Source organism: Pangasianodon hypophthalmus, chromosome 2 (genome assembly GCF_027358585.1).
Source record: "Pangasianodon hypophthalmus isolate fPanHyp1 chromosome 2, fPanHyp1.pri, whole genome shotgun sequence".
In the NCBI taxonomy this organism is placed as follows: Eukaryota; Metazoa; Chordata; class Actinopteri; order Siluriformes; family Pangasiidae; genus Pangasianodon; species Pangasianodon hypophthalmus.
In genome coordinates this window covers 18960775-18985134 of record NC_069711.1, presented here as the reverse complement: position 1 = coordinate 18985134, position 24360 = coordinate 18960775, and the positions used below count along the sequence as shown (strand labels likewise).

The window sequence follows — 24360 nt, the reverse complement described above, 5'->3', positions numbered from 1 at the left end:
GCTCCTCTGAATAGCTCAAACTGTGTAGTCTACAAAGAGAACATGGCATTAGAGACTGGTGCAGTTTGGTTGAAGCTTGTGATCTTTAATGATGACAGAACACAATTCAACATCAGGTTTAAAAAAAACAAAAAAAAAAAAAGCCAAACAAGAGTACCACCTACTTGATACATGCTAATAATATTCCAGCTTCATTTGTGCACATTCAGTGCAATGCACTACAGATATTTCTACTTTAATACAACATGCATGCTCAACCTATGCTTCCATAAAAGCCATTGTATATATATTAAGAATATATATTAACCAAATTAATAAATAATTCACTTTAAACATTCAGGCCTGTAACAGTACTTTAGATAATTAGTGCATTTAGCTGTACATAACCTGTCACTGTACATAACCTGTCATTGTACACAACCAGTCATTGTATCGTTACAGTGTACCAAAGGAAGAGGAATCTCGATACCATAAAAATTAACCCATTTAAAATAAACTCTAAGCCACAATAGAACTGTGTTATTTTAAGTCATAATCTGTCACCTCTTACCGCTTTCCCTGCCTTGATCATTACCTTCAGCTAATGATACCAAAGCATGAGTTTCTGTTGTTCAACATCCCCACCACAAGCGGTGCTCTAGGAAAAAGACTCTAATTCATTTGCTCCAATCGCTCCACTGTGTCCCGGAGGTCCTCTACCACGATGTCCACATCCTCCCGTGATGTCCCTCGACCCACACTAATCCTCAGAGCATTTATTGCTACATGGTATGGGATCCCACAGTTCAGCAGAATATAGGAAGGCCTGTAAAACATGAACATGTGTGACCCCGGAAAAAGTATTTTTTTGAAAAATTAACCACAGGTATTTAAGGTTCAACATGCTGTATATCTAGTGTCTGTCTTTTTTATCTGGTGAGTTTGAGCATGTTAAACATACACATATATGCACACAATATACAATGTATGTAGTTATAAAGTTTTGAACACTACAGACCTTCCTGAAATACGTTTCTCTTTTGCATGTATCTCAACCAGAAGTAAAGTGCATTTTAAAATCAGGTTCCCCCAAAAGTAAAAAGAGAAAACTGTTCTTAAAGATACAATTCCACTGCAGCGCAGAAGCATCACGAACAGATAGACAGAAAATCTTTCAACCAACACCCAGCCCTAATCATCACCCCCACAAAGATGGCACCCTTTCTCTCTCTCATGCTCTGGAATGCTAAAAGCATCACAGTATTTTGGACATTGTAATGAATGGGTCACCAGTTGATGCTACAGTTATGTATGCTCAGATTTATAGTTTCACTTGGCACATACTGTAGTTAATGCTGGAATTGATTTTTCATTTTGATTGAACATTTGAGTGGATTTACTGGGATACATTTTTATTAAAGTTTTAACATTTTATTGTCTGTTTTAAGATAATAACACAATTAACATCATTTTATTTTATTACAGCTACAAATACTCAGTGTGTTCAACAGAGCTCAAGGGGTGTGCATGTGCTTCTAGTATACATAAGCCAACTCAGATTGTTATCCAATTTAGCCCTAAATTACTTCAGTCTGACCTTACTCACTAGTTCAAGAGATAATCTCTGTGATTAACATTTTAGCATGGTGCTATATAACCTATTATTACGATTTCATTATTATAATTATACACAGAAGTACTCAGATGGTACGTGTTATGATACAGTAGTGTGGAGTGTCTGCAGGTTAGAGACTCACTGATCTCCGTGGTCTGAGTGACAGGCAGCGCCCACGCTGGCCAGTAATCTCCTACATGTGGACAGCACTCTTCGGCCTACGACACAGCCAGGGACAGATCAATTATTCAATACAGCTATTTTGTTTTACAAATGGCCGAGGTCAGGACCCGAGTCAGCGCACGTGACATGAAAATCTTACACTTCATTAATGGGTCATCTTTCTAATTTATTTCATGGATTAATATTTAAGTGACCAAACTTCATCTGCAACATGTCAGTATAGGAAGCTGGCATTGGATTGTTCCAGAAAAAGAAATGGCAAGTCAATTAAACCTGCGTGGATAACAAAGAACGTCCTAAAAATCCAATAAATGTATACATTTGTTATTTATTGCCCCATGGATGGGGTTTTAGCTGCAAAATGTTAGAATATGAGTGTGAATAAAACAGAAGATAATTATAGAAATGTGAGGATAGATATTCACCATGAAGTCCTTGTCCCAAAATAGACACGTTGCACGTGTTGGGTAGTGTGTCTGTTCCATGGAAATGACTGTTAAAACGAAGCTTCTCTTTTCCAAACACAGTCTAGATACAAAGAATAGGTTGTTTAAAAAAAAATATGTAAACACTACTAACCTTAAACTGTTACTGTAACATAAAATCAAGGAATACAAGCTCTAAAATAAAGACTGGCAATTAATTGACTAATAGCACTGACCAGCAGCCTCTGCTCCAGGTAAAGTCTGATATCCAGCAGATGAGACTCGTCTTTCACCAGGTTTGCTGTCACCAACTCTGCAGCCTTTGACAAGGAAGAGATGCACAGTCATTTAAAACATTTTAATGCATAAAGAAATGTATGTATATCTAAAAGAACAATGCTGAGAGTAACATCTTACCTTCCCCAGACCAGCAATCATTGCTGTGTTCTCAGTCCTGAAGAAGAAAGTTAGGAACAATATCAATTTCAGAGTCAATGGTTCGGGCTTATTTATTTATTTACTAGTTCAAAGGGTTAGCATTGCCACACAGCACTTATACTGCAATGCCAGCTAATAAAGCCATGCAATACCCTGGTCTAAAGTTGCGCTCCTGTCCTCCGCCAAAGAGCAAAGGGTAAAGAGGAGTCATCGTTCCAGGACCATTCGCAAACAAGGCGCCGATTCGAGGAGCGTAAAACTGCAAATAAACAGCAATTATTTCTCATTATACTCTATTTGTTTCTGAGTATAAGACATGTTAAAAATCTTACAAATCTGGAATTAGCCTAATGTGGTTGTCTGCTTATTTTTGCAAATATTAAAACCAACAAGTACAAAAATACATGAACACACGCTTCTATAATTTATATAATTTGGAAAACTCCAAAATACTGGTTAGTTTAATGAAGGCTATTGTGCTGACTTCACAAGCCCATTTTACATTCTAAACATTATTTTAACTGTACTTGACTAAGCCAGTTAAACAGTTTAACATTATGCCTTTGGGGAAAATCAGTATTGTTCTTGTTCCTCATTATAATTACTATTATTATTATTTACCAACCAGCACTGTTTACCTTGTGTCCAACTATTGTAATGTAATCCACCCCCAGCTCTTGGGCATCCACACGGATCTTCCCGATGGCCTGCGCCGCATCCGTGTGCAGCAGAATTCTGGGAGAAGACGGTGATCTTTTTGCTGCCTTCACCCTCTGACAAATCTCCCTAATTGGCTTAATCACAACAGAATGTATGTAGTTTAAGTCAGTCACTTCCAGCCCTGTCCCCTTATAGCCATAACTGCTCTAAATTTTTTCTTCTTTTTAAAATTTTTTATTGTGTTATTATTTCATTCTTTACTTAAACAGTGTAGAAAAGAAAGGATATTTGCCTACATTTCTCTGCATCACTTAAAAAAACAACAAACCACAAGCTTTGCCTATTATTTTGGAAGTCATTATTTAAAACTAAGCTACATGTGTATGGAATTACAATTTAACTAAATATTCTTCAACACCCTCCTTTCAGATTTTTGTTGTGCTCATTCACTTACCATAATAACGCCTGTCTCATTGTTGGCCAGCATTACTGACACCAGGCATGTGGAGGGACGCAGCGCTGCCATCACGTCCTCCACCTCCACCCGGCCCGTCACTCTAGAAACAGGCAGGAACGTGACATCTACAAGAGAAATCCAGGCAAGCACACCTCAAATGCAACTTTATCATGGAATAAAAATGGTCATTCATTTATTCATTCATTCTTCTTCAGTGTCGCTTTATCCTGGTCAGGGTCATGAGGGATCCTAAGCCTAGCCCGTTGACTCTAGGTATAAGGCAGGAATACATCATGCACACCCACATTCACAAACTCTTTCACACCTAGTGGTGATTTAGAGTCACCAATCCACCTATCAGCCTGGAGGGACCCCATGAGGACAAGGGAGAATATGTGAAACACTGTGCAGTGAGTAACCAGGGCCAGGATAGAGCATAAAATAGTGTTCTATCAAAATATTTCCACTGAAATATTATAATAGTTCATTTAGCATATCTCAATGATAAAACGAACAATGAGAAGATAGCTTCAATCTTTAAAAAAAAAAAAAAATCAGGTTTCTGACATACAGAAGATGATGTAGCCCTGGGTTATGTGTCATCATTACCTGCCTTGCCCATTTTTACCAGGTGTTCAGCCACGAGTTTGACAGAATCATGCTCCACATTGGATGTGATGATGTGAGGAAGGATCCTTTTGCCATTAAGATGATAATTTTCCTCACGTCCGCCCTCAGCTGGCATGCTGTTCTTCCAGTAGTGTTCCATCGCTGAGTGGAACACCATGTTATTAGCCTGAGAAATAATCAGGGAATAAAGCAAGGACATGCATTATTAGTTTTAGAAGACTAAAGTATAGATAGTACCGTCTTGCTGTCAAAATATTTACAGTGTACATAATCAGTCCAAAACCAAGGCCTGAGATTGTAAAAAGTTTTTACCACAATTAAAGTATTGGTAAGAACATTCCAGTTGTTATTTTGGGTGGGAGGGACATGGTCAAAACCAATTTGAAGGTGAAGTATAAAATAAAAAAGGAATTGTGAGGTGCAAAAGCATTTTTAGCCCTACGGACCTATCTTTTATACAAGATACTACAGGTGAATAGAAATATATATATATATATATATATATATATATATATATATATATATATATATATATATATATATATATATATATATATATATATATATATATAAACACCCCACAGCATGATGCTGCCACTTCCATGCTTCACACAGTTGGAATGGTGTTCTTTGGGTGAAAGCCTCATCAATTTTCCTCCATACATAACACTGATTTTTATGGCTAAAGAGTTTGATTTTTGTTTCATCAGACCAGAGAACACTGCTCAAAAATTCAGTCTGGCTTTTTTTTTTTTATCCCAGTCTTGAAGTCTGGGCTTCTTCCCAGGCCATGGTGATGTAGGACTCTCTTAATGGTAGATGTACATACTTTGGTACCTGATGCAACAGTTCTTTTGTTGTTGTCTTGGGGTTCAGTGGAACCTTTCAGACAAAAGTCCTTTCATTCCTGGGAGTTAATTTGGGCCTCCTTCCTGAACAAAGCAGTATCTGTGTGGTCCCAAGTGTTTTTTTATATATATATATATATATATATATATATATATATATATATATATATATATATTTGCATAGAAATGTTTGTAAATATGCTTGTGGTACCTTCAGTCATTTGGAAATTGTTCCTAAAGAGGAACTGGACTTGTGAAGGTCCACTTTTTTTCCTGAGGTCTTGGCTGAGTTGCTTGGATTTTCCCATGCTAAAGGTGTACCCCCAGTAACTCCTAATTATAACAGTAGGCTAATCAGAAACTTCTAAAAGTGATTACATCAATGTCTGGAATCTTCCAGACTGTTTAATCGATTGACTTGCCAAAAGAAATGTATGGTAACATGAAACGTGTGGAGTGGTGAAGAACTGAGACTGAATATCTTTATCTATATAACTATATAATATTTTATCCCCACAAGACCAACAAATAATCAAAACACAGTCACAGATTTATGCTTTAAAAATCTTTTGAAGTTCCACATAAATCAAGAATTAAATTACAGCAAGTTCTCACCTCAGTGCCACCTGATGTAAATATGATGTCCGTTGCCTTTCCACCAACCATCCTGGCTACGCTCTCTCGCGACTGATTAATGATGTCTTTGGCTTTCAGGCCTGGAATAAGATGGCAGAATATAAGTAAATGTGATCTTTGAGTATCAGAGAGGCACTATGTGAGAGCAGGCTGAGACACACCTGGCAGGTACATGCTGCTGGGGTTCCCCCAAGCTTCAGTTAAAGCCTCAGTGACCACACGGACCACCTCAGGATCAACTGGAGTAGTGGCATTGTAGTCCATATAGATTCTGATTGAAAGATAAAACTGTTATCTCAAGAGGTGTGTTCTACTACACTCAATCAACTCGATCAACATCTGAATCATCAGTTCAAGACAAGGCAATAATAATAATAATAATAATAATAATAATAATAATAATAATAATAATAATAAAAAAGTATTTATGTAGCAGTTTTCTGACATTTAAAATGCAGTTCAAAGTGCTTGTGTGACAAAAATAGAAAGAAATAAAAGGGTGTCAAATATAAAATATGCAAATAATAAAAAAAAGTGATAAATAATAGCAGTAACAGTAAGAAGAAAATAACAATATACATTATAAGTAAAAGTACAATGATTAAAATAACATAAAGGTAACAAAACATACTAACAAAAGGCAAATAATAAAGTTAGTTGAAGGCAAAAGTGAAAAGAAAAATGTTTGTTTGTTTGTTTGATAGACAGAGACAGCCTGATGAATGTTTATGGGCAATGTGGTCCTGATCTTTGGTGCATAAAAATATCTACTGAAAAGCACTTAACTCAATGTGTCATCAATAGTTCATTACAATAATGATATCCTACTGTCATACTGTCAGCCCATCCCTACAATGTTGTTTTAACTGACACTTCCCATTAGTAATTTTTCATGACTGGAGATATAATAATAAAACATATATATATATATATAATAAAAAAAATTATCCTTATTGTTTTGGTGTAAGAAGTGAATTTGTACTATTCCAGCAGGTCCAGTAGCTACAAAACAGCTGCAGTGAAGATATACAAGACCTCATGCACACCTTAGATCCATCAACCAACACACACACACACACACACACACACACACACACAGTAGTGATTGTGCTTCAGTATAGAGCAGTATTCCAGAGTTAGGCTGTCTCTCACCTGCTCAAAGCAGGACTAACCACATGCTCCACACGCTTACGGTGATGGTCCAGGTCCACCGCTGCCTTGTCCTGTGGACTCTGCGCCAGAGGATCTGAGGAGCCAGCCTTCTCACACATTGTCTAATTTAAAATAAAGTGGGTGACACTTTTAGCACAGGTATTATCTGACATACCGCAGACAACGCATTATGTAAAAACAAGCACGTTAGTGGATATTACCAAATCTCCTGAGCAGCTATTTACATCCTTTCACTTATTCATTCATCTTCACTAAGCGCTTTCTTTATATGAATGTACACACTTTGATTCTAAGTTGGTGCTCAAAATTTGCTGTTACCATTTTTACAACATCCGACAGACACGTGTAAGCCCAGCCCAGCCTCACACACAGCCATCCACCGCGTGCTGCTAATTTTACAACCTATTAATTATCACATAGCCAGCCATAAATACTAGAGATTTCGCTTGAGTAATTTCACTTACTAGAAGACTTGTATCTTGTTAATGATTTACCGGCATCCTCTTTGATGACAGACAGACAGACCCTAAACAGGAAGTACACCAACCCAGGCTCCTCCCACTGGGGGCGCTTGCGTCACCAATGGTGCCGGTGTCCTAACAAGGTATTCCCATCTTACCACACTGTCATACAGTAGCGCGCGTTTATAGGACTTCCTAAAACTATACCACAAGTGTTTTGTGTTACTTTGTCTACTTTATTACTGTGAATTTATCAGAAATACCTCCCGAATAAAACTATAGGTATCGTATTCATTTTATGATCAAAAAAATCGTCCATCATTGAAATATATGAAGAATTGTGAAATTCTGAGCGCGCAAAGGTGAAGTGCGCATGCGCAGAAAGTCTTGGCACAACATCTGGATAGGTAGGATAGTTGTCAGAAAACAGGAAGTAGACATCCGACAGGGTGAATCATTTTTTATTAAATTTGGTTTAATAAACCGGAGAGTTGTTGATTTAGCCTGCGTGACCTAATCAATCGTTTTTTTTATGAAAATGGAAAGATAGAACACAGGCGTTTGCTTTTGTATTCTATTTATGTGTACGACTATAATAGTGTCGTCACATCCGGGTATGTCCATAATTATCATGTCTTATCTGCTGAGTAACTGGCTAGCTAGATAATTTCTTGTTTTATCTTTGCGATATCAGAAAATATGGATTGGGTTATTATGGAGAGGCTGTGGGACCTGTAGTTTTGTACTACAAATACAAGTGGTTTAGAGGGGGGAAAAAACAAGCCATCACAAATATTGTGTAACTATAATCCTACTGAAAAATGACTTTAGTCTGACAGCTACACAGGTCAAAGTGGTAAACCATCTTTGCCAGCTGGAAAATGCTGCTAGAGCTGACACAGTTTCTGTATCACTCACACATTCAGTGATCAATTCAGTCAAGTACTAAAGAAACTGGAAAACAACTCACCAGCTGGCAAAGGTCTGCCGGCTTAACCAGCTCGCCCTGAGTTATGGTAGCTGGTCAGACTGGAAAAATCTAGATTTTTCAGCAGGGATGTGTAATCCAGAAGTCGATGAAAAATTGTAAATCAGTATCCTAAAAAAATTAGTCATAAATAACAGCAATGCCTAAAATCAGTGGGACCTTCACATCGTAGAAGTGGCTTCTTCTTCCAGCTGAAGTAAATTAATGAGACTGTAAGCTGCACTATGAACTGATAATATTTAGCCTATAATGGCTTAAATAGAGCTAGTCCAGCAGGCTACTGGATGAAATTTCCATTAATTATACACTCATATACTCATACACAATATACTCATTATTGAGCATGATAATCTTTCAGTAATCATCTACATGTATATTAATTAATAGTCACAAAAGGCTATATATTATAACCACTCTTCTGTTTATGCACACATCTTGAGTCCTTTTTTTTAGTACTTTTCTCAGTATTTTGCCTCTGTACCTTTTCTTTAGGCCTAGATGCCTAGGGCATGTGTGTAATGTCAATCTGTCAGTTGTTTCCCTGAGAAAAGTCATTGTGCTGAGGTATGGAATTGGTTTCGACTGGTGCCATCTTTAGAGCATCCTGGTAATCATGAAGATGCCCTATACAGTCACAGGAAAAAGAAAGTACACCCTCCTTCAATTTTATGTTTTTATTTATCAGGGCCAAGCAATAATTGCTTCTCTGAGGTCATAGCTGATCCATTCTTCTTAGAATTAGGTAGACACACACCTGAGTGCTCCAGAACACCAAACTGCCAAAGGTTCTGCTTTTATAGAGGTTTTCATTACTAACACCTGGCTGCTAACTACTTTCTTAATTATTGTAGAAGTAGGATGGGTGTACTTATTTTTTCCCACCTGGTTTCTGAATGTTGGTTTAGTTTTTGGGAAAAAATGACTGTATATTGAAATCTGTTGTGTTTTTTGTTGTCACCTGAGGGTATTTGTTTGTTTATAGAAGTTGGTGAGGACCACACAATGACACACACACACACACACACACACACACACACAGATCAGCCATAACATTAAGACCACCTGCCTAATATTGTGTAGGTCCCACTTGTGCCACCAAAACAGCTCTGACCTGTCAAGGCATGGACTCCACAAGACCTCTGAAGGTGTGCTGTGATATCTGGCACCAAGACGTTAGCAGCAGATCCTTTAAGTCCTTTAAGTTGTGAGGTGGGGCCTCCATAGATCGGACTTGTTTGTCCAGCACATCCCACAGATGCTCGATTGGATTGAGAGCTGGGGAATTTGGAGGCCAAGTCAACACCTTGAACTCCTTGTCGTGTTCCTCAAACCATTCCTGAACAATTTTTGCAGTGTGGCAGGGCGCATTATCCTGCTGAAAGAGGCCACTGCCATTAGGGAATACCGCTGCCATGAAGGGGTGTACTTAGTTTGCACCAATGTTTAGGTAGTTGGTACATGTCAAAATAGCATCCACATGAACGCCAGGATCCAAGGTTTCCCAGCAGTACATTACCCAGAGCATCACATTGCCTCCACCGGCTTGTCTTCTTCCCATAGGGCATCCTGGTGCCATCTCTTCCCCAGGTAAACGACGCACACGCAACCGGTCACCACATGATGTAAAAGATGTGATTTGTCAGAATAGGCCACTTTCTTCCATTGCTCCATGGTGCAGCTCTGATGCTCACATGCCCATTGTAGGCGCTCTCAGCGGTGGACAGGGGTCAGCATGGGCACTCTGACCGGTCTGCGGATACACAGCCCCACAGCCTCTTTTGTGGGATTGGAGCAGGCTAGCCTTCGCTCCCCACACGTATCAGTGAACCTTGGGCGCTCATGGCCCTATCACCGGTTCATCGGTTGTCCTTCCTTGGACTACTTTTGATAGGTACTAACCACTGCATACCGGGAACACCCCACAAGACCTGCCGTTTTGGAAATGCTCTGACCCAGTCATCTAGCCATTACAACCTGGCCCTGGTCAAAGTCGTTCAGATCGTTATGCTTGCCCATTTTTCCTGCTTCCAACACATCAACTGTTCACTTGATGCCTAATATATCCCACCCCTAACAAGACAATCCATGTTATTCACTTCACCTGTCAGTGGTTTTAATGTTATGGCTGATCGGTGTGTGTGTTTTATATATATATATATATATATATATATATATATATATATATATATATATATATATATATATACTAATCACCAAAGAACACATTTCAAACTATGTCCAAAAACAGGAAATCAGGAACCTCCTGTTCTCCGTTATTAAATCTATTATTGTTCGGTGATCTGATACTATATCTGAGCTGTTTTAGGTTTTAGCATAACAATTTTAACCATCTTGCAAGTTACTTCCACATGCCTATTGAATTATTATAAATGTAATAGCGTTGATAAATGCAACAAAATGCAAGAATAATAAATAATTTTTCTTGCTAATCTCCTTTATAAATAACAGTCACAAGATGTTAAAATAATACATGGACACTTTTTATAGTGTTGCATAAGTTCCACATTTATTTTATATCAGACAATGTGTTAAGGTGTAGGCTACACAAACATTTTGACTCATAACTCAAACACTCACAAGACATATTGAACTACTGCCCATTTAAGATGGTACCAATGGGTTACAGCTGCATATTACACCATTCACAGCAATCATGTTTATATACAATGCAAAGTAGAACCGAGAAGATAGAAAAATGTCAGTGAATGGAGTTTGTGCATATGATGAAAATGGAAGCACACAAAGAAATGCTGTTGATGAAAAGAGCCTATCATTTGTTTGTTTTGTTTTTTTTTTCTCATGGAGGCTGCTGTATGTAAGCTCTGTGATGGTGAATGACTGAGAATTATAATGTCGTGCCTGGCTGTCATTCAGTGACACAGGCTAGAAGGTGCAAGATTTCGTCCAACGCACTCTCAACAACATTCTCAAAGAAGTGCACAGACAAAAGACAACTGCACACATGCACACGCTGCTGAACAAAATGACTAATATTTCATTTTCTTTCACATATGTGCAGACACAAACGTAAAGCTTTAGAAATGGATCAGAGGATTCAGTTACAGTCTGGAACACTGGAGCACAGTTGTTTAGATATGTAGGCAGTTTAACAATCTTTCCATGCAAAACTGGACATACTTATTCAGATGATGTTCATTGCAAACAGCACAAAGAGCGCCTTTCTATATTGAACTGTGCAGTTAACAAGAACAGCATTATAAGTAGATCTGATAAGTCAACACTTTGCAATGTAAGTGGCTTCAGTGACTGGTCAAGTTCACATAAGCAAACAAGTAAAGTCATAGTCATAAATTCATAGCCATTATACTTCAATACACATTTCTCCAGATGATAATATCACTCAGATAGCCTGAGTCTTGGCATTACTAAGCATGCTCTGGAGGTTGGCTGGCCTCAAGTCATGCTCCCATCTGCCCTAAGGAGAACTCAGAGAAATACCACATCGCAATCCATCTGGCTTAGTCCTAATAAACACGGATAGTTGGGATCTGTTCCAAGTCATTGTCATAGTAACAAAACCACTTTTGCCTGTGCAGACAAACACAGCATAAAAAAAAAACTCAAAAAGGTAAAGGTTAACTTTCATGAAAAAAAAAGCAGGTGAACATGACCAATCACAACAGCGCAAATCAATGGTGTGTAACATTCCCGGAAATTATAACCATGACGAAGCTTCTGATAACCAGCACTTTCAGCAGCGCAGTGTGGATTTTCACTCGTACACAAACAGTGGCAATTCGCTAACAACACAGACACAAGCTGTTTGCTCTTCTCGTTAAACATTAAGCCAACAGTCATATCACACACTAACCAATAATGAGACTTTAGTTATTAACCCTACAGTATGAGTGCCATTAAAATGCATACTGCAGCCTCTAAGCTTGCAGTCTCCACTACAATATTTTGTAGTTTGTGGGAAATATAAGGTAACATGAAGCTTGAAAAAGGATGGTTTATGTGAACATCACAAAACACACTGTACACGTTAGGTCCATTTCCATGTGCAGATTTGTTGATCTGTGTGAACAAGAAAGATCCCTGCTGAGAAATCCAGCTTGGTCTAATCAGCTACCAGCTGCCAAAACACAAATGAGGTGGTTAAACTAGTAGATCATCATCTTTTATTTTATTATTATGTTTCAGCTTCCCTATTTCTTAATTAAAATGATCTATAAATGTTTGAGATTTTCTAATGGCCTTGGTTTTGTGTTTTCTTTAAAAATTTGTCTATGATGTTGCATTACTAGCAATAATTTGGAAATGGTTCCCTTTCTACTGGTACCATTTGACAAACATGGTCTACCACATGGGGCATCAGCTGATGGACCATGGTCCAGATGCAGAGCCAGCATGGTATTTCAGTGGACTGAACTGAGTACTTGAAAAAATTTTTACTGCAGCAGATTGTGGCTGTAGTTCAGGGCCTCCAGTTTTCTGAATATGATCCAGCTTGGCTTCCTCTGTTTCAGTTTATGCAATCACACACATTCGCCCAAATTACTTTGCTGAAGGCAGCCCATTGGACCAGCGACCAGCTACAGGACTAAAACATTAGACCAGAAGGGGAGAATGTTCACACAATTTGATATTTTTCATTTTTATTTACCCTCTCTGGTTTGATTAGTGTGCTGACGACATGGCTTGTTGACAGTCAACAATGAAGACAGAATGTTTAAAGATGATTGTACAGAGAAGTATGTGTTTATGCTTTGTGTCAAATGCAAAACTGATGGATGTATCTCTAATGTTCAGAGTCCACTGCACTAGTCAAAAGTGCAAACATGAAGCTCCACTATGAAACAAAACATAACCACTTTGAATAGTCTTATTTATAGCCATACTGGTTGTTGCCATTCAGTCATGTTAGTTGCTTATCCAGACCCAAGCAAGGAAATTTTTGTAACTGGTCATTTACAAATTATTGTATTTGTTGAATAGCCCTGATCTACCAGCTTGACTAGCTGTGCCTGTGTTTTGGCTGCTGCTAGCTGGTCAGACCAAGCTGGATTTTTCAGCAGGTATATGAGAAGTAGAAGTACCAGACCAATCACAAGATATGCTTACAAAATGACTTAGGTATAATAAGTGCACAGCATGAAAACTCAACCTCCAATATATCAAACGTGGGGCATGGTGAGAGGTTTGATTAATGAGCTGACATGATTTGGGAGACCTGAAGAATGAAAGCAGCAAATGAGAATGTAGAAACATGGGACGTGAGTAAAATCATATAATATACATCATTAAAAACCTGCAGTTTATGATTATACAGACTTTTGTCTTTAACTGATCTGGGTAATGATCCTTTCTCTGTTTCGCAACTGGATATTTTGCAGAAGGCTCTTTCTCGCTTCTAACAACTTATAAATGAAACATTCATGTGAGCTACACATAGTAGCAGCCATCACAGCGTCACATCCTATTCCCTGTCCCTCTCCTCTGAAAGTATTCTGTGGGTCGAGGAGGCAGAGTCATATGATACATAAGCAATAGGTTAGTAAAACTCATGGGGGGAAAGTGCCATTTGCAGATAATTGCATTAAACTTCATCAAAACATTGTCAATAAATACACAACAAAATAAATAAATGCATGTTAAATAAATACCTAACTTGACGAGATTTTAATATAAACTTCAAAGTAAATCAACCAGAGATAAGATCTTTAAGGGATAAGTTCATTTTAGAAAATATTAAACTGGATTATGATACAATTTAGATAAGACTCACACACAACCGTCCATCTCTTTGTTTTTTTTTTGTTTGTTTTGTTTTGTGAGAAAACTTCATGAGCGATGTTTGATGTTTCTCATTGCAGGGCCTTTTTATGTCATACTATCCTATATAAATTTCTATAGAGACTATCCAAAACCTGCACTAAGGCTGAACCGAGAAAATCTGGCTAAATCCCAAACTGCACACTACTATACTAAATAGTATGTAAAACAGTATAGCATGCTATTCTGACATACTATCTGGTATGATAATTTAGTATGCATTTTAGAATACAGCCTCCTTAACATGTGTCAGTGAAGCTGAAACGTGAAGCTGACAATAAAGATATTATTGGCTGACTTAAATACTGACCGGATTCAACTGTAAAGAATAACACAGTAAGGTCATGTGACTGAGACATCTCTATATTGACCATCTAGTTTACTTTTTTGTTACTCATCTTAACAAATCTGGTTAAAATGGGTTTCACTTGACCTGGAAGTGTCAGGCTTGTTTTTCTTCCGTTGTGGAGTGCTGGAGCTTTTTTGTGAGATTATATAAGCATCTAAAATGAAGCTAAGCAAATGCTTGTAATCTCCATTACTACACTGATCCAAAACATAGTGGCCTTAGATTCTTAGGAGGGTTATTGGTTGAACAGCCAGGTCCTGGTAGACCCACAGCAATGTGAGACTTTAGTACACAGGTGCTTAGTGCTAGATAGGGTGAGTGCAGGTACACACAGGAAGGGAGGAGTGTGACGAGCGTTAGAGACTGGACCGGGCGCAGGTACGGAGGACTCTATTTACAGGGACAGTCTTTGTGAGCTCTGTTGTCTTTATCCTCTCAAAGCCTCATCTGCGCTGCTCTTCTTCTGGAGAGTTTGGACCTGTGACAAGAAGATGTTAAATACAATGATATATTGACATATCTGCACAGTATATGGAGGATGAGACACTTCCTGGCTTTATTCTGCGTACCTGATGGAGCCAGCAAGGAGAGGGTTAAATGCATACAGCCAGTCATGCATCTCTTTGTCATTACCGGCTTGCAGAAGTATCCCACGATGCTCTGTGCACACAGCAAATGTGTAGGGAGTCTGCAAAAGGATGATAGGACTTATGAGAATCCCAAAAAAACAAAATAAATCGCATTTTTCCTCTAAAACCACTACATAGAAATAAAAGACGAGGTGTGTGGTTTTCTCAGTGTGTGTATTTGTGTGTGGCTGTGAGTTATGGATTGTAATATTCTGTTTCCTGCAGATTGTTTGAACTCACATGTGGACAAATGGCCCCTTTAGCATCACAGAGACTTTCATATGATAATATGAATTATAGTTCTTCATTATTCTTTATCTAGCATTCTGTATGTGGGCATCACCGTTCATCAATGCCTGTGTGTATGTGTGTGTGAGTTTAGGTGAATGTATTTTACCTTCAGCATGGCCTGCTGGTCCTCACTATACTCCACTTGTGCAGAGGACAGGTTAAGGATGGCTCTCTCCACTGAGTCTCTCTCTGAATTGTAGATGTAGACGTACGGCCGGCGCACCACCACGTAGCGTTTCACCCAGCCATTAGTGTGCGGCTCCAGGAAGTGCAGATAGCCCTTTTTCGAAACTATTGGGCTGTGAGAGCAAAAACAAGAGATTTAAAAGCTAACACAAACACTCCTAACACAGTTATCTCTTAATAACTAACAAACAATACCATTGCACATTTTTATTTTTTAAATAGTAACACATTCATTTATTATTAGATTTAGATTGCTGGGGTGTCAGCCATACAAGTTTCAGTGTACATTGTTACTATAGAAATGATCACATACGAATGAAGCACATTGATATAAATTTAAATTTATATTAATTAACATTAATATAAAAAAGAATTCAACAGCACTGTTGTCAAAGAAATATATTAAATATATTATAATATAATTATAACACTGATCTTTTGTAATAAATCATTATCTGCTTCTACTATATGTTGCTAAATGTTGCTTTCAGTCACTGAAAGTAAGAAGTGAATCTGTTTATCCTTCTATACATTTTGTCCTCAGTATTAAGATCTGTAAACTGACCTGACGCGGATCTCCTGAATGTCAGGGACAAATGTGTGGGTCCTTGATTTGGACTCTGGAGCTCCGCTGGGGGACTTCTTGCCCTCTCCATCAGATGTAGAGCCTCGGTTGGGGCTCACGGCACGAGAGCGAGGTGCTGGGGGTCTGCACACATGAGTTTAGAGCAACAGTTTAAAACAATCCAGTGAGAAAGTGTGGCAACTTATATACTATTATTTCAAATTACTCAGGTTTTTCCACACCAACCTTGTCTTCATGGATCTCACTTTGTGCACAGGGGCACTGTCATGCTGGAACACATTTGGGCTAGGCCTATTAGTTCCAGTGAAAAGAAATCTTAATGCTACAGCATACGAAGACATCCTGCACAGCAGTTTATTGTGTGCTTCTAACTTCATGACAACAGTTTGTGGAAGGCCCACATTTGGGTGTGCGGATCAGGTGCCCACATACTTTTGGCTATGTAGTGTATCTACTGCTATGTGCACTTTGTATTTATCAAGGCAGTTTATATTGTGACAGCTAGCTATTAGCATTCAGCTAGATTGTATCATCAGAGTTATTATCATGCTAGCTAACATGAGAGATTAGGAATAAAGCTGTTGTTAGATGTTTCACAGCATTATATTGCACAAACAACTGCACATATCTGCTCTTTATAACAAATATAGCCATGCTGTTGCTGCCATCTATCTTTTATATCCCTTATATTACCTTATATTTCCTTTTCTACTTGTATACAAGTAAATTCTGGTTTATGGAAATTCTATGTTATGTCACGGACAGTGGAAAAAGCATTTCACTGCACGTCGTACTGTGTATGGTTGTGTGTGTGACCAATAAAATTTGAATTTGAATTTGAGCCTTAGCTAAAGTTTTCCCACGTTGTTTGGTTCCTTGGTGAAAGAGGCACTAATTTACGATCAGTAACTAAGTTCAGTATGCTATTTGAGGCAGACATCTTTTTCTTTTGTTAATCATTCTTGTACATTCATACTATAAGTAAATTTAAGAGTTTATACCTTTCTACATTAAGATGAGTGAAGAAACTGTACTTCGAAGCTGTACGTCAACGTTCACCAGAGTATTTATTTAAATGAGTAATTGCTCATTTATGTGAGTAAAGAATTTGGATACTTTTACCACCTCTGATTATAATACTAGTTTGCCATAAGCCACGCAATAAAATCAGTGGTGTTTGTCTCAGATTTTGGATCCTACTGTAGCAGAGATACTTATATATAATGATACTAATGTATCATTCTCAGCAGCATGTTTAGATTATCATCTCTCCAGTTTAAAAAGATAGAGTATGATACAATACAGATCATTGCTCACAGATGTCTAAACAAGTGAACTGTGGTTAACCTGACCTGAGCTCAGCGTTGCTGCTGTAGCGTCCCTCCACCAGCGAGGGACAGGTGGAGGAGGGTGTGAGTGTGTTGATGTCAGAGATCGAGGTGGAATCTCTCATCAGTGTTACAGACATCTCACTCAGCTGAAACAAAGAGAGATACCGTAAACGCTCATACATAATCATGCAAGCCAGCCATTCAAGTTGAGGATGTTAACAGCGCAGGCAAAATTAAAACTTAAAATAAGTATTTCATTGTCTATTAGCAGCTCACCTTGCTCTCACTGGCACTCACACACACGTGACTGTAGTCTCTGTTGAAGGTGTGGGTAAGCAAGCGCAAACACTGAAAAGAGTGAGGATAAAATACAGAATATTAGTGTAGCTCTGCAATAACAGCACAAGAGGTCCATATAAAAAAATCATGATTAATAACAATGTGAAAAGGGGAATTTTATTAATTTTTCATCACCATATTCTGGACAGAACAAGATAATTAGGATTCTTTACCTTGGCGGCAAGCTTGCGCTGCCTTTCATTGGTAATTTCATGCCCGGGGTCAGCGTCAGGGTCGTGACCCTGCCCCAGCTGTTTGGAGGGGGAGGAGGACTCGGTCAGATCTTCACACACGCAGGACAGCGGCACCTCCTGGCCCAGCAGCAGGGTGGACTCCAGCTTCTCCCTCAGGAGGAGGTAGTGCCTGGTTTTCTCCACCTGTAGCACCACAATCACACAGAGAATGAAATCTAAAACCCAATATGTACTGTATATTAGAGATTGTTCTGATATGAGAGAAACTCAGTTGAAGTTCAAATAAAAGTGTTAAAATCCCTGGTCTTTGAAAATCCGATGCAAAAAAATCATTGGATTTAGTTTGTTCATTCATTCGTTCATTCATTCAACTGCAGCGACTGCTTTATCTTGGTCAGGGCACCCTGGAGCTGTGAGGTGGCAACTATACAGTCCCCTCCGAAAGTATTGGAACAGCAAGGCCAGTTCTATTGTTTTTGCTATACACTGAAAACGTTTGGGTTTGAGATCAAAAGACAAATATGAGACAATAGATCAGAAATTCAGCTTTCATTTCCTGATAATTTCCTGATATTTACATCTAGATGTTAAACAACTTAGAACATGGCACCTTTTGTTTGAACCCACCCATTTTTCAAGTGATCAAAAATATTGGAACATGTAGTGACAGGTGTTTCTTGTTGCCCAGGTGTGCCCTGTTAGATCGCTCTGAATATAGATATTGCACTGAATGTCTACTCTTGGTTTGAGCCCTGGGTTTCACCTGTGAAGATTGCATTTGTTGTTAAAACATGAGGACGAGAGAGCTGTCTATGGGAGAAAAGCACGCCATTTTGAAGCTAGGAAAAGATGGAAACTCTATCAGCACCACTGGCTAAGCATTGGGTATAGCAAGTACAACAATTTGGAATGTCCTGAAAAAAAGGAGACATCTGGTATACTAACTACCAGACATTGAACAGACTGGCCAAGGAAAACAACAACAGCTGGTGAAAGAAACATTACAGCTGTGAAGAAAAACATAAAAACAACAGTCAGTGACATCAGGGGTGGCAGGGGTGAAGGTATCACAATCCACCATTCAAAGAAGATTTTGAGAGCAGAAATATAGTGGCCATACCACAAGATGCAAACCGCTCATCAGCAGTAAGAATTGAAAAGCCAGATTGGAATTCGCAAAGAAATATAGAGATGTGCCAAAAAAGTTGTGGGACCAAGATTAACCTCTATCAAAGTGATGGAAAGGCCAAACTGAGAAAGAAAGGATCTGCTCATGATCCAAAACATACAAGCTCATCGGTCAAGCACAGTGGAGGTAGTGTCATGGCTTGGGTTTGCATAGATGCTTCTGGAACAGACTCACTAATCTTTATTGATGAGGTAACTCATGACGGTAGCAGCAGAATGAATTCAGAAGGTTACAGGAACATTCTGCCAATTTACAGAGAAATGCATCTGATCTAATTGGGAGAATTTCATCATGCAGCAAGACAATGAACCAAAACACACTGCCAACACAACAAACAACTTCACTGGGGGGAAAAGTGGAAGGATTTAGACTGGTCAAGTCAATCACCAGACCTAAACCCAGTTGAGCATGCATTTCACCTCCTGAAGAGGAGATTGAAGAGAGAAATGCCTCAAAATAAATAATAATTAAAAAAAAAAAAAACGAAACATAGGTTTGCTGATGTCAGTGGGTCGCAAGGTTGATGCAGTTATTGCAAGCAAGGGATATAAATAATAAGTGTTATTTACTTTAACTTACTTTAAGAATATCTATTCCAATACTTTTGCTAACCAAAAAATTAGGTGGTCTGCCACCAAAGGTGCCATGTTCTAAGTTGTTTAACACATCTAGATGTAAATATCAGGAAATGAAAGCTGACATTCTGATTTATTGTCTCATATTCATCTTTTGATCTCAAAATCAAATGTCTTCAGTGTATAGCAAAAACAAAAGAATTAGCCTTGCTGTTCCAATACTTTCGGAGGGGAGTGTACTGTACCTCCTGTGCCACCATGGCACCTAGATTTAGTTCAATTTCATACAAATAAACACCATGAACATCAACACTGTCCTTAACCTTAACATTTCATATGCGTTGACTCATGCATGATTGCAAGCAAAATTATGCTGGTGCACACACACCATTAGGAAAGTCCCCAAGGATGGGTAGCATATTTGTATGTCTATTTCAATAAATACTTCATGTATTTACTAGCTAGGCCATCTTGTTTGATTTTATACCAAGTAGGTAGATATTGAGAAGCATAAGGGAAAGGCAGGTGTGTGTATACAGGAGAACTCATGTCATGGTGTGTTGTGTCTTGTACCTCCTGCAGGAGGCTGAGCTTCTCCAGCTCCCACTGATGGTCCAGGATGAGGCTGTCACTGCGGGGCCTCCATCCAGCCAAATTCTCCTCCCCTCGCACATACGCCACGGATGTGTCTAACACCCTCCTGCGCCTTCTCTGCATCCCTACAAAACAACATAGCTATTTGATAAGACTCTCCAAAGTGCTTATCTTCCTAGTTAATGCATTCAGTCACAGTCAATATATTAAGAATCTGTAATGGCAAAAAAAGGAACTATCAGAAAAACAACCTTGTGCACAACAGGAAGATGGTATAATATAGGAGGACTGGGTGTAATTTTGTAGCTTTAGGTATTCTTGACTAGCCAGGAACTGAAAATGGTTACATTACAGGCCAGAGCACCACAGTTGGAGATACTCTGGATCTGGTGAGCCTCACACAGGCACTGACTGCACTGCGTTTGCAACCAATTGGTCAATGATTTTACTTAAAATTATGGCCATTTGTCCATTATGATTCCTAAGTAAGAGTGTTCATCAACTATATACACTTCAATCATTTACAGAGGTGACATCTATGATTTTTGCCTCATTGTTATGGTGAAATAGGGGACATCTGAAAACTATGCTTTTCTGTATTTTTCAAATAAATGTAGCAGTCAGAACGAATGTGAATAAAAGTTTCCCATCAGAAAAGGCAAGTCACTGAAAGGGAAAGGGTACAGGTCACAAAACACATGCATATTCTTCTGGTAGAATTTATTTTCGCTTTGTACTGACTTTATCTACATGAAATTTGACCTGTGAGTTCACAAGCCTCAATCTTATGAGTCAGTAGAAAACAAGAAGCCAGTACTGTAGTATCTTTGGTCAGTAAAAAATAGAGGAGCTGTTATGTCACATCTGATTTTGGCCGTGATATGGCTGCCCTGGACAGCATTAACCATTAGCCCCATCAAACTACTACAAATCACATGACCCCGTCACATGCCCTCCTGATTACACTCATCTGTTTTGTGTCCTCCCCTTGATTAGTGTCCCTATAAATTTTCCCTGTTTATTTGCTAAGTGTCTGTGGTGAATAGCATCTTGTGTGTTTGGTGCTATGGTCCCCGAGCTATTGTTTCACTCTTTTTGTTTTGTCTTTTTTTGTTGTGTTTGTATTTTGTTTCATGCTTTGTACTTTAATAGTGTTTATAACTTACAGTATACATAGTATGTATAGAAATATATAGAGACTTATAAAATGCTGTTAATTAGTATACAGAAGAGAGAATGGAGGGCTGATGTTTTACCTGGGCTGCCCGTATCTGCCAGGTGGCACAGACTGAGCTCATACACACCAGTAATTCGGTTTCTACACAAAAGATGAAAAATATGCAAGAAATCCATAATGACACAAAAGCAAGAGACAGAAATCTGTTCGCAGTAAATGATTTCCCAAAAAAATGGCATGTTTCTTATGTAATACTTGTAAAGCTTGTACAGTGTGTGTGTGTGTGTGTGTGTTCTAACAGAATGACCAAGGTCTGTTTACCCTTCAGATGGCCTCAGGCTCCCGCTGCTGAACAGGTTCCTGATGGAGCGTGAGGCTGAGAGCTTTGCATCTCGGGAATAAAACACCATGCAGAAGTCTTTGGTAATTACTGTAGGCTGTGTGCAGTTTTCCATCTAACAGAAAATCATGGAAAATCATTGGAAATCATTTTTAGACAAAGCAGAAAATCACTGGAAATCATTTTTAGAAAAAAAAATAGTTTTTAAAATCAATCAGAGAGTGCTGACACAGGGCAAAAAGCTCTCTGTTAAAACACAACAGATAATACCTGCAAACTAAGATTACAATGTTTAATATTTTTAAAAAACTGTATGGCAAATCAAGATTGCTGCAATAATCATGGATATCGACTCCTGTAAATAAATTGTTATCATAAGCACAGGCTAATATTAATAGTGGAGTGAAAGTCGAATGGTTACCTCCAAGTAAGCAGACAAAGTCATATAGATTTTCTCCCCATATGGAGTCACTCGGTTCAGCAAGAGCGAGTTGTGCATGGATGAATCCCAAGCAGCTTCAAAGCGGTAGAATGTCCTACACATTGCATCAAGGGAGATTTAGTATTATCATTTTCTAGTCAAAAATGATTGGCTTTAATAAGTTATAGAATTAAACATAACTTAAAACAAAAATTAACAAGCAGTAACTGAGGCACAATAAGCAGAAACCTTAAAGCATTATTTTAAGATTGCACAAGTGATTTCAAAAAAGCCACCAATTACAGGACATTAGCATTGCAGAATTACAGGATATTAGCATGCCAAAATAATAATAATAATAATAATAATAATAATAATAATAATAATAATAATAATACACCAAAAATTTAAGAGTCTTCCTAAAGAACACAATCACTACTATGATGAAGAATGACAAAATTATTATGGAAAGAAATGATGAAAAGAACTGACAGCGGTGGGTGGATGTGGGACTGTTATACCTAGGATCAATTCCCAAGGAAATGCTTTGTGCGGTAGGGAAAAAATCAACAATATGATCAGAGGCAAATGAGGAGCCGTGTGGGTAAAGAGGCAAAGTCACAAGCCAAGTTCTCATGACTGTCCCATAATGACATGAAAAATGTGGTAATTCTCATTGAAACTCCTCCTGACACAAGTTGCAATCACAATAAAGACCTATATATTGCCTCATATCTCTTCCTAATGACCATTAAAATACAAATTATTGATGAAAAACCAGCCCATCCCAAAATATAATTAAGCAACTGTTCAGAATTTACTGCTCTGCTAGTATTAGATCTGTCTGACTTTCATGAGAAAGTATGAGATGAAAGCAGGATGGGCTGCGTCTCAAACAAAGACCTATTCCACCCTACCGCTCCTCTACTCTGATAAATGTAAATCTCGAACTTTCAGATAGGTTCATTTCTATTTCTGGACCTGTTCCAAGTGTACACTTATGGCTCTGGAAGAAATGTGGGCGAGGGTTTGTAGTTGTGAAGCCTAAGACAGATAGGGGTCAGATGGAAATGCTGTACTTCAGGGCACTTTCACACATATTAGTCCATTTCCTGACTCCGAATCAGAGCTAAAATTGATACTTCGGGTTCATTTGCTATTTGATTTCATACTGCACATAATTAAATGAACCAAAAAACAAAAAAAATGTTCTTGAGGGCCGTATAGGACTTACATTGTATTTATAAAACTCTTTTATTCATTGGTCAGAAATAAAGTGATGAAAAAATGTAAATCAAAATATCACCTCAGTACAGAGAACACAGCGCTGGTACTAAATAAACTACCGGATAACTCTATAAAAAAAAAAAAAATTAATACACTTTCTGTATTGCAACCACTGTTTATTTCCCTCTTTTTGTTTGTCTAGAACAAATCATATTTCTGCAACACTACAGCTCTGTCCTTTGGCTCAGTTAAGCAGCTCACATCTACAAAACAATTCTGCCCACAACACAAAATACATGGCATGTTTGGTTCACTTCCTGCAGTTGGGTCGATTCAGAGTCAAATCACTCTCACACCGCAATCAAACTGCACCAGAGTTCACTTGGAACCAAACTGAGACCAGTTGCTTTTGGAGCCAAACTCTCAGACCAGTTGCTTTTGGCCCATACCTGAGTATGATTGACTCGCATGTCTAAATGCACACAGAGGGGGAAAACACACCAGGGTTTGATTCAAGCTGACTAAATGCAGCACATATGAAGGCGCCCTTAGATGAGGAATACTCTGCAATACAGCTGGACTGAGGAGTACAGAGAGGTGTGGGACAGTTTCACTGAGGAGC

At 38.4% G+C, this 24360-nt stretch overlaps 2 protein-coding genes across 18 annotated transcripts in view; both read right to left on the bottom strand.

Moving 5' to 3' along the window:
• Positions 1-59: 59 nt before the first annotated feature.
• Positions 60-7653, bottom strand: scly (selenocysteine lyase). 3 transcript variants are annotated; one of them, XM_026939015.3, is made up of 13 exons: positions 7509-7653; positions 7024-7145; positions 6033-6142; positions 5851-5951; positions 4367-4553; positions 3755-3882; positions 3279-3434; positions 2793-2899; positions 2620-2656; positions 2439-2522; positions 2203-2305; positions 1737-1812; positions 60-805 (listed from the first exon to the last, which is right to left on the bottom strand). In XM_026939015.3, the coding sequence occupies exons 2-13, from the start codon at positions 7140-7142 to the stop codon at positions 652-654; spliced, it is 1362 nt and encodes a 453-aa protein (XP_026794816.3). In that variant the 5' UTR covers positions 7143-7145; positions 7509-7653; the 3' UTR covers positions 60-651. The 3 variants fall into 3 exon arrangements, with proteins under 3 accessions (XP_026794816.3, XP_026794732.3, XP_026794940.3); XM_026938931.3 differs by lacking the exon at positions 7509-7653 and adding an exon at positions 7363-7502; XM_026939139.3 differs by lacking the exon at positions 7509-7653 and adding an exon at positions 7245-7391.
• A 3339-nt stretch (positions 7654-10992) lies between these two features.
• Positions 10993-24360, bottom strand: part of kif1aa (kinesin family member 1Aa) — a 61628-nt gene continuing 48260 nt past the window's right edge. For all 15 annotated transcript variants that reach the window (XM_053230412.1, XM_026914022.3, XM_053230416.1 and 12 more), the window contains 11 exons: positions 22512-22626; positions 22072-22205; positions 21830-21891; positions 20553-20698; positions 18195-18398; positions 17959-18030; positions 17704-17828; positions 16331-16474; positions 15686-15878; positions 15229-15347; positions 10993-15137 (listed from right to left, as the gene is read on the bottom strand). In XM_053230412.1, coding sequence (XP_053086387.1) covers positions 15095-15137; positions 15229-15347; positions 15686-15878; positions 16331-16474; positions 17704-17828; positions 17959-18030; positions 18195-18398; positions 20553-20698; positions 21830-21891; positions 22072-22205; positions 22512-22626 — 1357 coding nt within the window. In that variant the 3' untranslated portion in view covers positions 10993-15094. The remainder of the gene's footprint in view (positions 15138-15228; positions 15348-15685; positions 15879-16330; positions 16475-17703; positions 17829-17958; positions 18031-18194; positions 18399-20552; positions 20699-21829; positions 21892-22071; positions 22206-22511; positions 22627-24360) is intronic.

Excerpts from the sequence above, each read along its gene's own strand:
- scly (XM_026938931.3), bottom strand. Across the intron at positions 4,554-5,850 it reads TTACATCAGGTGGCACTGAG|GCTAATAACATGGTGTTCCA; the intron begins GTGAGAACTTGC and ends ATTATTTCTCAG. Across the intron at positions 1,813-2,202 it reads TTTGGGACAAGGACTTCATG|GCCGAAGAGTGCTGTCCACA; the intron begins GTGAATATCTAT and ends GCTGTGTCGTAG.